Source organism: Podarcis erhardii (genome assembly GCF_964252035.2).
Source record: "Podarcis erhardii genome assembly, chromosome: 4".
Lineage (NCBI taxonomy): Eukaryota > Metazoa > Chordata > Lepidosauria > Squamata > Lacertidae > Podarcis > Podarcis erhardii.
The window spans coordinates 9,999,575-10,012,815 of NC_138508.1; the positions used below are offsets into that span (position 1 = coordinate 9,999,575).

Here is a 13,241-nt window from a genome sequence, read left to right on the forward strand (position 1 = left end):
TGCCCCTGGGGGTCCCCTTCCAGCTCCACGACTCTATGATTTCCCAACCCCCCCCCTCCTCTTCGGCCGCCCTCAGCCGAAAGCGCTGCGCTCGGGAGCCGGAAGCGCTTCATGGATTCCAACCCGCCGGCGTTCGAAGCAAAGGCTCGAGAAAACTACACCCCCCAGAATGCCTCGGGGGCGCCGGCCTCCTTTTCCCCCACCCCTCCCTTCTGCGCGTGCGTGCCGCGCCTGCGCGCGGCGCCCTTTTCTGCCCGCCATCTTGGCTCCCTTCAGCTGGCGCCGACGCCAAACAAACCCGCCGCCTCAGACGCCGAAGGTGCCCGCCGAGCTCGGGCGGCGCGGGAGGACCCATGGTTTCCCCGGGGGAGGAGCGGCAGGTGGGTCTCCCGGGGAGGAGGAGGAAGAGGAGGAGGTGGGAATTGAGGGGGGGCGGGAGGGAAGAGAGCGAGGAAGAAGAGGAGGAAGAGCAAGACCCTCCTCTTCCTCCTCCTCCTTTGAAAGGGGGGAAGGGCAGGCCTGTCGCAGGGAGTTCCTCGGGTCTCTCCTTCCCTGCTTGCCTCTCCTCACGTTTCTGAGTCTTATTGGCGTAAACTTAGGAGAAAAGCTATTTTTCGCTGACAGCATCTCTTCTTCTTTTTTTCTGGCGGGGTGGTGGGAGACAAAATTATTATTATTATTATTCGTCGCCCTTTCCCTTCCCTCCAACCCCAGGGGGATAATAGGCAGCTCCCTGTTATCTCTGGGAGATTTGCTCTCCCTTCTTGTGTGTGAAATAAAGGATCGCCTCCCTCCTTCCATTCCACCCCCAGTTTGAATGGGAGCTGATTTGCCTCAGTTCCAGGACTGGTTGTGGCGGCTCCTCTGCAAGCCTCTCTTCATCCCCCTCCTTCCCTCAAATCAAATCAAATATCTTTAATACGGTCAAGGACCAGAAAACAATTTATAAAAATATGACATTATAAGTAGTATTGAGCAGTGGAATAACAGTGGAAATACAGCCAATTCACAGAATTGATGCTTATATTTATGATCAGGTTTCCCTCGTCTCTCTCTTTTTGTGTGTGTGTGGGAGAAATAATGGCTTCCTTCCTTCCTTCCTTCCTTCCTTCCTTCCTTCCTTCCTTCCACCTCTTTGCATCTACATCTTCCGCTGTTTCCTGGTGGATGGAGCTCCCTTCCTACATCGAAGGAGTTCATTACCCTCAATTATATAGGATCGCTCCTTTTTCACCTGCCTCTCTTCAACCCCTCCCCCCCCCCCCAATATTTGGGAAGAAGAGAAAATAGGGATACAATCACCATCACCCCTCTTTCCTTTCCATCTCTTCTATCTACTACACCCTTCCCCATTGATTGGCTGCGTTATTATTTTATTTCCTTTCCCCTCCCCCTTGAATTTTTGGGGGTGTGGGTGTGCTAATGGGGCACAGAAGAGAATATATGTGGGTTATCTGTAATTTCCTCATTCTTGCCTCCCACCCTCTGCTTTCGGGAGAGAGTCAAAAAAAGACGGAGAACTGTAATTTTTCCTATCTGCCCTCCTCCTTTCTCCGTTTCCAGCTGTTCGATTTGACTGATATTCTCTACCTCTCGAAGTCTCTCCCTACCCAAATCGCCTTCTTTTCCATATCATGTAATATTTGTGTATATTGTTATTTGGCGTAGCCTCTCATTGGATTCCACCGCTGATTGGTTGGTGCCTGGTTCTCATTTATGTGTTTGGGCTCCGGCTACCTTTGCTCTCTCTTCCTCCCAGCTTCCTTTTCCTCTTCCTTTATTTGGGTTTATTTCTCCTCCTTCCCCATGTGTCTCCCTTCCCCATAAAAAAAAAAGCGGGGCGGGGGGAGTAGTTTGGATGTGTCTGTTACATTTCTCCCTGCCTTTCTCCTCTTCAGCCCCATCTGAAGATCTTTACATGCATTCCTTTTCCCCAGCCCTTTCCCTTCCCATATATATCTATACTCACACACACCTTTGTGTGGGGTGCAATAAGGAAATAACTGCCCCCCCTTGTTTAGCACTCCTTGGTAGGTGCTACTTTGCATGCCTGCCTCCCTCTTCCCCAATTCATCTCTGTGGTTTTTATCTTGTTTTTAAGGGCAGGAAAGAAAGAGCGTTTCTGTGTCCCATCTCCCTCCTTCTTGCCTGCCGTTTGATTGATTTGCTTAGCTGCTTTTTCTGTTTCTGCCTCTGATTCTCTTCCCTTTTCTCCAAGGGGTTCTTGCCAAGTGGACCCATTTCTTTCTTTCCCACCGGATATTCCTCTGTGGCACCCCCTCCTCCCTGCCCCCTTTTCCAGCCTGTCTTCTCTGGGATCTGCTTTTGTTGGCTCCTTTCCTTCTCCCCTTAATCCTCATTGTCCACCATTGCAAATAGTAGTGGGTAGTTAGTCTGCTGTCGAATGAAATGTGCCCCTTTTTCCCGCTTTGACAGATTCATTCTCAATGTGGCAGCCCATTTTGAACCCTTTTCCTCACCAAGCCTGCAGCCTTGAGTTTGCCTACTTGTGAGGAAGTTGTGTTGCTCTTGGTTGATTTGACTCTTAAGTAAAATAGGATCTGGTTCTGCACGAATCAGCAGCGTGCACGCACAAATTCAGTGATTCATTTTCCATCTTGGGCGTCAGTTTTTATGGCCATGAAGTTTTAATGCTCCAGCAGCCAGTTCCTACGTAGCATGATGGACCCACCAGGCCAGGGATGGAAAACTTGTGGTCCTCCAGATGTTATTGGCCTGCAGCTTCCATCTTTCCTGACCCTTGACCTTCCAGGCAGGGCCTGATGGAAGTTGTAGTTCAGCAATATCAATCAGATGGCACATTTCCTGTCCTGCATGTACAGTTTGTGTGTTCCTCTTCCTCTTCTCCTCAAAGTTTTTTTTGCTTTGTTTTCTGGTTCTGTCCAGAACAGAACATGTATAAATTTGGGGTGGGGAGGAGTGGCAAACTCTTCTGAGATCCTTCAATTAAAAGCATTAATTAGGCTGCAATCCTGACGTCACTTACCAGAGAGTAAGTCCCGTTTAACTCAGATGGGCTTAATGTTTCATATGCACAGAATTGCACTGTTAGTTAACTAATTGGTATACAGAGAGGGCAAACTTGAATCTGTGAGGCTTGGAATTAAGGAAACACAATTACCGTCCTTTTCCATGTACAAGACCAGGTTTTTTTACTTAAAAATTATGTGAAAAACTGTGGGTCGTCTTATACACGGGGGCAATCTCCCCCCTATTTTCTTAAATTGGAGTCCCTAAATTGCAGTCTTATACATGGGGGTGTCTTATACATGGGAAAATACGGTAATTTTTGACACTCGCTGTGGCTCTGGTTTATTACTTTTAAAAAAAATGGGAAGAAGAAACGGCAAATACGAAAGCTGACCTTTTCTTCTCTGCACAAGTAGCATCTTGTTCATTAAGTCATCTCTTCTTTCCACGTGTCATAAAGAAGGTTTTGATAGCAGGCATATGTATTCAAGTTTAATTGCTCAACTAGTTAAGATGTAGCTGATCTGTTTTAAAATCAAAATCGTTAGATCAGTTGACAAACCAGTTTGGTGTCACCTGCTTTCCTGGTGGGTAACTGTTTTTGCGCTGCCAAGTCCAGAACGTTTATCCGTGACCCAAGGGCCTTGCTGCCAGTGTGTGGGTGTGGATATGCTGTTTAGATAGCTCCAGGGGGGCTATTAAGGCCGAACTAACCATTAATTCATTACTTTGTGGAGGAGGGCCCCAGCCAGGTTTGCAGTGGCTTAATGAGGACTGTGATTGTATTATGTTAGTATCAAAAGGTAGGGTGTATGGGGTTTTAGGGGAGGGGGAGTATCTCTGGTGGGGGACATGTTGTGCTTCTCAGGGGTGCCTTGTCCACCTTTGGTCCCCACCCTGCACTCAGCCTCCACCTGTGGCCCTTAGAATAATAATAATAATAATAATAATAATAATAATAATAATAATAATTCATTTATACCCCACCCATCTGGCTGGGTTTCCCCACCAACTGAATATTAAAAACAGCACAGCATCAGACATTAAAAACTTCCCTAAACAGGGCCGCCTTCAGTTGTCTTTTAAAAGTAAAATAGGTGTTTATTGCCTTGACATCTGCTGGGAGGGCATTCCACAGGGCAGGCGCCACTACTGAGAAGGCCCTCAGAGCTGCACCTCAGTGTCCGGGCTGGATGATGGGGGTGGAGACGCTCCTTCAGGTATACAGGACCGAAGCTGTTAGCATGTGACATCGGCCACACCATGGGAAATAGATTTCCCAGCTAAACCAGGTGAGGGTAGCTGATGGGTGTCAAACCCTCGGTATGTTGGGGACTTCCCCTGCATGTGGAGACAGGCTCTGGCGGATCAAGCGGGCGAGGCTAGTAGTGGGTCCAGTTATCAAAAAGGCATTTTCTGCATGTGCTGTAGAGCAGGGGTAGTCAACTTTTTTATATTTACCACCCACTAATGCATCTTTCTTGACGGTAAAATTCCCTTTCTGCCCACCAGTGCTCGATGGAAGTAGGATTCAGCTTGTGCCATAGAATCCCCTACCGCCCACCTAGAATCCTGAATTGCCCATTAGTGGGCAGTAGGGACCAGGTTGACAACCCCTTCTGTAGAGGGAAGTGAGGGGCAGATGGGGCTTGTCTTTTTTGCTTACCCCAGCAAATTATTTGTCAAAGTTACAAATACCTAAATACAGACGGTTATTTACCCTTGCTAGATTCAACGTGCTGCCATCTGCCTTACTCCAGGGCAGATTCGAGGGTAAACCATATGCAGAACGAATCTGCCCCTGCGGCTTAATGGAGGTAGAAACTGCCTCTCATGCCTTGTTACGCTATCGTTTCTACAGGGATATACGCTTGTTATTTATTGCCCCTGCTATGCAAAAATCTCCAAATGAATCCGAACTTCAATGTCTAAAATCCCTGGTAGAGGACAAGGATCCTGAGATCACGTTAAGGGTAGCCAAATTCTGTGCGATTGCCATAAAACTTAGGGAACAAGCTGCGCTATCATAATGATTAAGGCCTTAAATGATAATTTTAGGTTATATGTTAGTGACTAAGTTTTAATTTATATATTTTTTAACTCTTGCTATATCTGTAGTGTCCCTGTTATACCTAATTGCAAATTCAAATGTACCCCTATCGTGTTTTATGACTTCCTTGATATTGTATGTGGGCTGGAACTGGTCTGTGACCGAAATAATAAAATTCAATTCCCTTTCCGCCCACCAGTGCTCGATGGAAGGAGGATTCAGCTTGTGCCGTAGAACCCCCTACCGCCCACCTAGAATCATGAAACGCTCACTAGTGGGCAGTAGGGACCAGGTTGACAACCCCTGCTGTAGAGGAAAGTGAGGGGCAGTTGGGGGGTTGTCTTCCTGGGAGGGAGCCCATCTTGGAGAAGGAAGGAAAGCTCTGATTCTAAACCTCTTCTGTCTTGCGGGATATCTTCGGGAGAAGAAAGGGCTAAGGAGTCAAAACCCTACACAAATCGGGAGTGGATTCCCTAGGATGGTTGGGTGGTACTTGTACTCCTCCTTCTGGCAACCCCGGCTGCCAAGCTGGTGCCTAACGAATGGCTTTCCTTTCCTTTGGACCACATCAGCGAGTCCGAGAGGGATGCCCTGCCATCTGGGCAGTCCAGGACCTCCATAACACAGTGCCCAGGCTTGCGCCCCAATGCCCGATTTTCAGCTGTGTTTCTTTTGTATTGTATTTCGCCTCTATTGATGCATTCTATTTTTATATCTCGTGTGCTGCCTCAAGCCTGCTGTCTTAATAAAATTAATGAACAAATCCTTCCCTGCCATGAGACACTTGGCACTGGCTTTCCTCAGAGTTTTGTAGGGCAACAGGCCTGATGTCCTCGTGTGTCCTGCAGACAGAGTCGTGTTAGGAGGGAGTGTGTCCAGAGGGGGAGACTAGGATGCTGCAGTATCTGGAAGCCAAAGTCCTAGGGGGAGCGGTTGAAAGAGCTGGGCATGGTTTTCATCTGGAGAACAAAGGTTTAAGGGGAGATCTGGTCAAGAGGTCTTACCTGGAGGACCAGATGGTGGAGCAAACTTGTTGCTCCAGACCCGACCAAATGGGTGGAAGATAGCAGGGAATCTGATTTTGGCTAAGCATTAGGGGGAACCTGCTAATGGTATGAACTATTCAGCTGTGGAACGGTCATCTTCAGGAGGCGATGGGCTCTTTTTCACTTGTGGTTTTGAATCAGACAGAAGGTTGATGACAATCTGCCAGGGATGCCGCAGTTGCAGACTTCTGCCGTGAGCCAGGGCTTTGGGCTAGATGGCCTTAGATGACCTTTCCAGCTCTTACCATTCAGCATCGGTCCTGTTGCTGGCATTTCCTTCCTGTACTCCAGTGGCTAGTTTTGTGAGGGCTTTTTTTCTTTTTCTTTTGCTGTCTCTGGGGTCCATGAAAGATGAGTGGACATGAGATGGGTCTCTTTGCTTCCACAACACTTTGGGAGTCTGGTGCCATGTAAAACAGGTCTTTTAGGTTGACCCAACCTAAAGCACCATTGGAACACCATTTCAAAACCAGCAATAGTCTCATCACCTCCATTTTCTTTCTCCGTGTTATATATGCCTTTAATTTCCTCTTAAGAAATATTATAACTCCCTAGTTTTCTCCCCCCTCCACCCCCCTGAGCTTTGAGATAAAAGGCAGGCAAGGGCTGTTAAATCTCCTGCATCTCATTTGCACTAGTATTTTATTTGCGTAACATTGTTGGCTGTAAATAATTGATTGTTTGGGGATTTGATTTCTTAATTGGTTTAGAATTGAGTCTTTTGGTGTTTCAGAGCAGCCCAGTTTTTCACTTCTGGTAAATGAATGCACCCTGCTGTTCCTGCTCCAATCTGACCCTTCTGACCTCCCGCCTCCGATTGAGCAGAAATAAGCACGATGATGGTACATGAACAAGAAGCAATGGTATATATATTTTCTACATGAAGTGTCTGTGTGGGAATTAAAGGAAAGAAAATTAGGGTCACGTGACCCTGCACAACAAAGCAGGACTGCAACTGCCATCACCAGCACCTCCTGATCTGGGGCTGATGGAAGTTTGAGGCCCACTGATTTGCCATTCCGGCTTTACAATCTAATCTAATATATAATATAACCAACCCAATGAAAAGCTCTAAAGTAAAGAGACAAACGATCCCACCCTCCTGCTCTAGGTAAATCCATTATTTTGGTTTAGTTTGTTTAATTTGCTGCATTAATTTTTAATGCTTCATATTCATTTATTTTAAACAGTACGCTTCTTGTTTTTACTGCTCTGCTAGCAGCCTTGGGAAAATAAACATAGGTTGAAGGCACAGCATTTAAACTGCACAAACAGAGAAATCTCAGTACTGTACCTCGGGTTACAGCTGCTTCAGGCTGCGTTTTTTCGGGTTGCGGACTGCTGAAACCCGGAAGTATCGGAATGGGTTACTTCTGGGTTTTGGCGGTCGCGTATGCGCAGAAGCGCTAAATCGTGCTTTGCACATGCACAGAAGTGCCAAATCGCAACCCGCATGTGCACAGCCGTGGGTTGCGAATGTTGCGGGTTGCAAACGTGCATCCCGCATGGATCACGTTCGCAACCCAAGCGTCCACTGTACAAAGGACGGGTCACAATTTCGGTTTGTGGGTGTAGCAGCCATTTGTGCCCTGAGCTTTTGACTTGATTTCCTCTTCCTCCTCTCATGTGCCCCAGTCCCCTTCCTGGCTTGTGACCTGGTGTAGCATAGAGGCTCATAGACTGAGCCATGAATGATGAAGTCCCAGTTCAGATCTTGCCTCTATCATGAATTCACATGGCGGCCTTAGTCAAGCCAGTTTCACTCTGTCTCTTTCTCTCTGCATCTTTGCCTCTGTCTTCCTATCTGCAGTTTGGAGGATAATGAAAGTGACTTACTTTACGTCTGTGCCCATTCCTGGATAGAGAGAGAATCTGGCCACAGTTGTCTATATATTGGTAACTGAGCTAGGCGGACCAATGGTCTGTCCCAGTATAAGGCCAACTTCCTGTGTTCTCTAACTCAAGTTTTTATGGAACATACCCCTTTTGAGGTGGTTCCACAGTCCCAGAGAGTCTACACAGGCCAGATTTCTGCAGCCCACTTCCTTCTGGTCTCAACATGCCCTTGGGGAAAGCGAGGCAGAGAGACTCTTTACCTTTGTGCACCAGGGACTTTGTTAACCACTGTTAAATTCTTCAAACTTTGGTCCCCCCTCCAAGTGGCACAGGCGCCTGGTATTGCTTTGGTGGGTTAGCGTTTGGAAGCCTGCAACATCAGCCTGCTTTTCTCTTCCTTTGATTTGTGTCCATTTGCAGGGAGGCTGAGCTCCGTGGGAGCTAACCAACAGGGGAACAATGCCTGTGGTGTGGCCGACCCTGCTGGATCTCAGCAGGGATGAATGCAAAAGGATCCTTCGCAAACTCGGTATGCCTATGGGGTTCCTTGTTGGGGGGGACGGGTAGTCTTCTTTACACTGACCTGACACTGGCTACACATGTCTGAATGAGATCTGGGTCACCAAGATGGACTGTAGGAATAATAATAATGATAATTTATTTATACCCTGCCCCCCCCCAGCCAAGACCGGGGTCAGGGTGGCTAACAATCAATAATAAAAACAAGTTGATTAAAATACAATTTAAAAAAGATTAAAATACAACATTAAAGCTTTAGGATGCAGCCTCTTCACAGGAGGAGAAAGGAAAAAGAAAGAGGGAGAGGGAATCAAACTGATTCTAAGCCAAAGGCCAGATGGAACAACTCTGTCTTACAGGCCCTGCGGAAAGAAATCAGATCCCACGGGGCCTTGGTTTCATGAGACAGAGAATTCCACCAGGCCGGAGCCAGTGTTGAGAAGGCCCTAGCTCTGGTTGAGGCTTATCTGACTTCCTTAGGGCTCTGGACCTCTAGGGTGTTGCTATTTATGGACCTTAATGTCCTCTGTGGGGCATACCAGGAGAGGCGGTCCTGTAGGTACAAGGGTCCTAAGCCGTGAAGGGCTTTAAAGATCAAAACCAGCACCTTAAATCTGACCCTGTACTCCACCGGGAGCCAGTGCAGCTGGAAAAGCACTGGGTGAATATGCTCCCAAGGCAGAGACCCTGTGAGGAGCCTTGCTGCAGTATTCTGCACCCGCTGGAGCTTCAAGGGCAGCCCCGCATAGAGCGAATTACAGTAGTCAAGCCTGGAGGTGACCGTCGCATGGATCACTGTGGCCAAGTCGGGGCGGGAAAGGTAAGGGACCAACTGCATGATGCGGCGAAGGTGGAAAAATGTTGCCTTGGCTGTTGCTGTATGAATGAGGGAACCTTCTAGGGTAATGCTAGAGGACCCCCAAAAATGTGTTTCATCTTAATCGATGTTAGTAGTAAGTCTCTGTATCGTTACTCATCAGGGACTTTTCCCTGTGCTAGCTGACACTAAGCTAATCAGCAAAGCTTTGAGGGTTGTCCCCTTTTTGGTTATTATGTTGTGTTAGTGACAGCAAGCATGTGGTGAAATTTTTTCCCACTACTGTATTTTCCCTTCATTAAAGGTTTCCAGTCATAAACTGGACAGCCACTGATCAGGGATGCCAGAGATCACGGGTAGTGAACCTATGGCCCTGCAGATGTTGGGGGACTCCTTCATCCCCGACCAGCATGACCAGTGGTTAGAGGCAATGGGAATCATAGGCTGGTAATACCTTGAGGGCCATGTTGCAGAGGCAGATTTTTCCGCACATGGTTAGACTAGAGGGCTTTTGTTTTTTTGTTTTTTATAAATATTTATTAAGGTTTTTTTATAAAAGAAATGCACAGATAATAGACAACATTAGTTATGTCATAACAAAATCTCATAACTTCTTTGGACTTCCTCACGTCTCCTGCTCCCACTTACATCGTTGAATGATTTTTTCAAGCAAATTATCATCTTATTTACCATCTTATTTCCACTCATTTAAAAATAGTCTAACAATTCACCAGAGGGTTTATATTTTCCTTAATCTCAATTATCGTCAAATTCCGGTCTAATTTAGTGGTGGCCAATTATTTTATGATCTAGACTAGAGGGCTTTTGAGGTCCCTTACAACTCTATGATTCTGTGATCTTTTTATTGATCTCTCTTCCCCCCTCCCATGTATTGTTTCACTTTTAATCTTTCTCCTTTCTTTTATAGAATTGGAGGCATATGCCGGTGTCATCAGTGCCTTGCGTGCTCAGGGGGATCTCACAAAGGAAAAGAAAGACATCCTTGGAGAACTCTCCAAAGTGCTTAGGTAGATGGAACATTCTGATTTGTGCTCTGCCCATTCAACCCCACAAGGAGTGGCTTGCAATACAACAAAGTACTACAAACCTTAAATGCTTGAAACCCATTAATTCATGCAAGTTTAAAAGCTGCAACGAACAGCACCAAAAAATAAACACACATATCTAACAGCCAACGGACTGGCAGAATAGCTTAGTTTGCACTGGATTGCTGTTATTTTCAATAGAAGGTAGCAGAGAATTCCGCAGAACAAGCGCCATCACCAAAAAGGCCCTGCTATTCTTTTCTTTCCTATTTATTGATACAGTGCCTGACTTGCCGTATGCCGTATGAAAGCTTCTCTTTATTAAATTTAGAACCTCCCCTTTAAGTAATATATAGTGTGGCTTGCACAATGGTCAATTAAAATAACATCATAAAATAACACACCACAGGAAAAAACAAAAACAGCAGCCAGTGCAGCACAAAGCCAATTCATGGCAAAATGCTTTTTAGAAGATGTTAAATGCAGCTGTCTGCTCCCAGTGGGTACCGTCTTTGTTGCTGACCTTGAGATAATTAAAAATGACCATCAGTTACAATATAAAGGAAGACAGTGTCCGTTAAGGATGGTGAATCCTTGGCAAACCATGGTGTCTATTTATTTCCCAAACGCAGTCAGCAGTATCCAGTGGTTCTGTCTGCAAGGATTTATGCTTCTGCAGCGATAATTTCTCGCCCTCCTTTCCCCATGTGCACCATGTGCCCTTTCCAGATCTGCTCCAGAGGGTTGGCGGAAACCCCAGAACAGATTTGGGGGTGCAAGCAGAAATCGTTACATTGACGGAATGTGGTATTTTGCACTACGTTGGATACTATCCACTGTCTGGCTGTTGATGCGTCCCAAAGGCAATGGCTGGTTGTTGATGGCGATGGAAACTTGCAGAAGTCCATTTGAGGAGAAAGGGACCACATGGTACTCAAGAAGACTAGATGGGGAATAAAAACTCGGTCTCGATAAAGGTCCACAAAATGTGTAGACTCAAATGTATTTTCAGAACTCCAGTTGAGCAATCTCAGGGAAGCTCTTTTGCTGAAGAAGGATGACTTCCAAGTTGGCCACAAAGTGCCCTGGGCTATTGAATGTTAGGTTTGTTCCGCTCATTATTTTTTGTGCAGAGACAAGCTTGTTTGTCTGACGAAACAGAAGGGCATTGGGAGACGATATATATCGCATTGAAGTCTGGACAGTTGAACCAGTCTCTGCTGGCAGGGCTAATTAAGCCCCATTATAGCATTGCTTTTGACAGCTATCCATTTCACTTTGATTTTTAAGGCCTTCAAAGCCTTCTGGCCTGTACCTCTGTGTCTAACACTTTGGTGTCTTTCAACAGCATTTCAACAGAAAGGCATCGAGCTGAAGTTCGAAGGGCCGTCAATGATGAGCGATTGACGACGATTGCTCACAAGTAAGGAGGGGGGCATATTATAATCCCTTTAAGTTTTTTTAAAATTAAGAAATGCAAACAATTAAGTGATATACAAATGCCTGAAATGAACAAATAGAATAACACTTTTGGTTTTCAAAAGTTAAACCTGCAGTCATGCATGAACGGGTAATATCACAAAAATAACACTGCCTATTTGCTTTATTTGTTTTTATAAGCCACGTTTTCATATAAAATATCACAAGATGTAACAGTATTACAATAAAAAAAAAAAGGCAGGCACACCTGTGAGAGCTGATTGATGAGGAATCTTAGGTTTGAAAGGCCCATCTGAATAACACAGTTTTTAGAAGGAGTCTGAAAATGAGCAAGGATGGTTCCTGCTGAACCTCTAGTGGCAAGGAGTTTCGCATACCCAGCACTTGCCACACTAAAGGCTCAGCCCCTGGTAAAAGCCAACTGAACCTCGGGAGCAGGTTTTAGGAGGGGTGAGAACATAAGCTAAATACATATAGCTATGTCCTTCCAGAATGAGGTTTGAGTGATGGGCGGTCACTTTTTTTAGAGGTGAAATGATTGAGAACTGTCATTAGCATTACCCTTGCTTGGCTCTACCTCTGGTTAACTCCAGTGGGCCAGTTTTTCTGCAAGAACACTGCTTCTGGTTCTTTCAAACCTACTCCCAATTCAGTAATAAAAAGGGACATCTCTAGATGTCTCTTTTCAGTGTATTTTGCCCCGTGGTAATTGACGCTTGCAATCTGCTAAACAGTACACTTTTAAACTATGGTGTATTCGCTGAAGTACTTGGACTAGGACCCAGGACATTTGGACTTGATCAATTCCCTCTCGGAATACAGTGGTGCCCCGCAAGACGAACGCCTCGGAAGACGAAAAACTCGCTAGACGAAGGAGTTTTTCGTTTTCTTAGCCGCTTCGCAAGACGCATCTCCCTATGGGCTTGCTTCGCAAAACGAAGCTTGCCCCGCAAGCTCCGGGGATAGCGGGGAAGCGCAGCGCATCTTCCCCGCTGTCCCCGGACCTCTTTTGAAGCAAGGGGCGGTGGGGAGAAGATCGCTTCTCCCCATTGCCAGCCCCGCAGTCTCCAGGGACAGAGGGGAAGCAATCTTCTCCCCGCCACCCCTTGCTTTTACCAGGTCCGGGGACAGAGGGGAAGGCGCGCGCCTTCCCCTCTGTCCCCGGAGATTGCGGGGCAGGCAACGGGGAGAAGCGATCTTCTCCCCGCCGCCCCTTGCTTTAAACAGGTCCGGGGACAGAGGGGAAGGTGCACGCCTTCCCCTCTGTCCCCGGACGGTCTCCATAGGAACGCATTGATTGATTTTCAATACATTCCTATGGGAAACCGTGCTTTGCAAGACGAAAAACTTGCAAGAAGAAAAAACTTGCGGAACGAATTAATTTTGTCTTGCGAGGCACCACTGTATCTCAAAAATAAAAAAAAGTGCTCAGCACCTGTGACCTGATCCTTTTAACCGGAAAAGCGAGGGACCTCCCACATGCAAACAGGTGCCCT

At 46.5% G+C, this 13,241-nt stretch overlaps 1 protein-coding gene across 9 annotated transcripts in view; it reads left to right on the top strand.

Moving 5' to 3' along the window:
* The first annotated feature begins 231 nt into the window (after positions 1–231).
* EMSY (EMSY transcriptional repressor, BRCA2 interacting) overlaps positions 232–13,241 on the top strand; it is a 45,220-nt gene continuing 32,210 nt past the window's right edge. For 8 of the 9 annotated variants that reach the window (XR_014156139.1, XM_081860074.1, XM_081860078.1 and 5 more), the window contains exons 1-4: positions 232–380; positions 8,344–8,452; positions 10,188–10,287; positions 11,654–11,728. Coding sequence is in view for 8 of the 9 variants with exons in the window: in XM_081860074.1 (XP_081716200.1) it covers positions 8,383–8,452; positions 10,188–10,287; positions 11,654–11,728 (245 nt within the window). In the remaining variant the exon portion in view is untranslated. Of the gene's footprint in view, positions 381–6,820; positions 6,951–8,343; positions 8,453–10,187; positions 10,288–11,653; positions 11,729–13,241 lie in introns of all 9 variants that reach the window. The other variant, XM_081860075.1, reaches the window with a different exon arrangement.